At 42.0% G+C, this 2,166-nt stretch overlaps 1 protein-coding gene across 3 annotated transcripts in view; it reads left to right on the top strand.

Annotated features, from left to right (window-relative positions):
• Kat2b (lysine acetyltransferase 2B) overlaps positions 1-2,166 on the top strand; it is a 103,672-nt gene that overhangs the window by 79,326 nt on the left and 22,180 nt on the right. For all 3 annotated transcript variants that reach the window (XM_023708442.1, XM_023708441.1, XM_023708443.1), the window contains 2 exons: positions 161-369; positions 1,583-1,709. In XM_023708442.1, coding sequence (XP_023564210.1) covers positions 161-369; positions 1,583-1,709 — 336 coding nt within the window. The remainder of the gene's footprint in view (positions 1-160; positions 370-1,582; positions 1,710-2,166) is intronic.

Below are 2,166 nucleotides of genomic sequence, written 5' to 3'. Positions count from 1 at the left end.
TTCCTGGTTTGTCTTTGTAACTTACGTGTGTGCTTGTACACACGCCCTTGTGTCCCCATGTGTGTGTGTTAAGTACCTTTAAAAAGAAGCTTTGATTTGCCCCATCCCAGTGTCTTCAAAGAACAGCCCGACATAGCTTTCCCTGCGTCTTGCTTTGCAGACCAATTTTTTGTCAGCACATTCAGCCAGGGACGAGGCGGCGAGACTGGAGGAGCGCAGGGGTGTGATTGAGTTTCACGTGGTTGGCAATTCCCTGAACCAGAAACCAAACAAGAAGATCCTGATGTGGCTGGTGGGCCTTCAGAACGTGTTCTCCCACCAGCTGCCCCGAATGCCGAAGGAGTACATCACGCGGCTGGTCTTCGACCCGTGAGTGGAGCCTTCTCTTCCTTCTTGAGTCATTCATAGCCTTCTACCAGAGGCTGTAGCTTCCTGGTATGTTGTGGGTACAAGGCAAGACCATGTTTGTGCCCCAAAGCACTGATTTTTGAACAGTTTGTAAGTATTCTTCTTCAAAACCAATTACAAGCACAGTTTCACTAATTAATACATTGCATATTGTTGTCTTAGTGGTTATTCATTGTACAAGATGCAGACATGATAATCTGTCCACAAACGCTATTAGAACAAGTCTCTCTATTCAGTGATCCAAGAGAATGCAGTTGAGTATCTATCTTAACTATTTTGAACATACAGATACAAAATAGTCGTTCATTTGTGTCTTCCTTTTTTGTTTAATTTTGTCAGAGAATGGTATTCTGTTGTCAGTATTCTTGTTAGTAGCAGTGAAGCTTACTATTTTAAACTGCTGATAAGTGTCATGTGCTTCCTTCATTATAGCAATGAAAGAATAGAAACAGCAAGATGGCTCACTGTGGGCCGGTGGGATAGCTCAGTGTACTAAAGCACCTGTTTAGGCAAGCTTAGGGACCAATTTGATCCCCAGCACCGCATGCCACCCCCAGGGTGGACTGAGCTGGTCGTAGAGTCCAGGCTTAGTGGCACAAGCCTGTAATCCCAGTGCTGGGGAGGCTGAAAACAGGAGGGTCACTATGAGTCTGAGATGTGTAGTGAGACCTTATATAACAACCAAATACATTTTTAAAAAACATGTCTTGCTGTTTGCATAGTTCAGACATTCTTGGTTTTGGTGTCTTAACTAGGTTCTATTGTTGCCCAGGTCTGTAAACAGGAAGAATTACTGGGATATAAGAACTGTTAACATTATAAAATCCATTGCTTTTTAGGAAAGTAACAGTGTAAAAACTAACATTTTTTACAGAGAGGTCTGCTAGGATTCCATAATTCAAGATTTGGCAAATGGTCCATGTGAATTTGTGTTCTTTTCCATAATGTTTTTGAGTAAGAATAAACCCTTCAGAAATGTATGGCACATTTGACCACAACTTTGTGCTCTTCCCCTGACCCCTACCTTGGGTTTCTGGGCATTGAGAATACTCCCCAAGGTATATTTATACAAAAAAGATAGATCAAAATTTGACTTAATCTTTTTTTTTTAAATTTATTTATTTAATTTTTATTTTTATTTTTTTCAAATTTTGACTTAATCTTATTTTTTCAGGAAACACAAAACTCTTGCGTTAATTAAAGATGGCCGTGTCATTGGTGGTATCTGTTTCCGTATGTTCCCATCCCAAGGATTCACAGAGATTGTTTTCTGTGCTGTCACCTCTAATGAGCAAGTCAAGGTAAGGGAACCCTAAGGGCTTAGGAGGAAGGCAGAATTTGGGGGTTCGCACTAAGGCTGCACAGCTTGAAAGCTGTCTCTGTGCCGTGTCCAGAGGAGGTTCAGTGGAGGTCAGGCCTGTCCCAGAAGAGCCCTCTCAGTGCCAGTGTGTGTGTAAGTGCAGCAGATGTCTGTGTGTAGATGTAGGGGAATAAACTGTTGCGCATGCTGACAGATGACATTGCATCAAGGCCTTGTTGGACTTTAGAGCAAAATACAGGGACGCTGCACACTCCAATGCAGATTTCAGGTGGAGTCTTCGGCAAATGAAAGGGTGTGTGAAAGTCATTTTCAGTAGGGGACTCAGGTCAACAATTTCTGACATTGCCAGTGAAGTAGAAGACCCAATACTATTATGGACTACTGGACTCTTTTAGAATATTTTGCTGAGTTTACACACCTGTAATATTCAAATAATG

Source organism: Octodon degus, unplaced genomic scaffold, assembly GCF_000260255.1.
Source record: "Octodon degus isolate 3935 unplaced genomic scaffold, OctDeg1.0 scaffold00361, whole genome shotgun sequence".
Classification (NCBI taxonomy): Eukaryota; Metazoa; Chordata; class Mammalia; order Rodentia; family Octodontidae; genus Octodon; species Octodon degus.
Note: the sequence above shows the minus strand (reverse complement) of the source record. Positions and strands in the feature narration are given on the sequence as shown.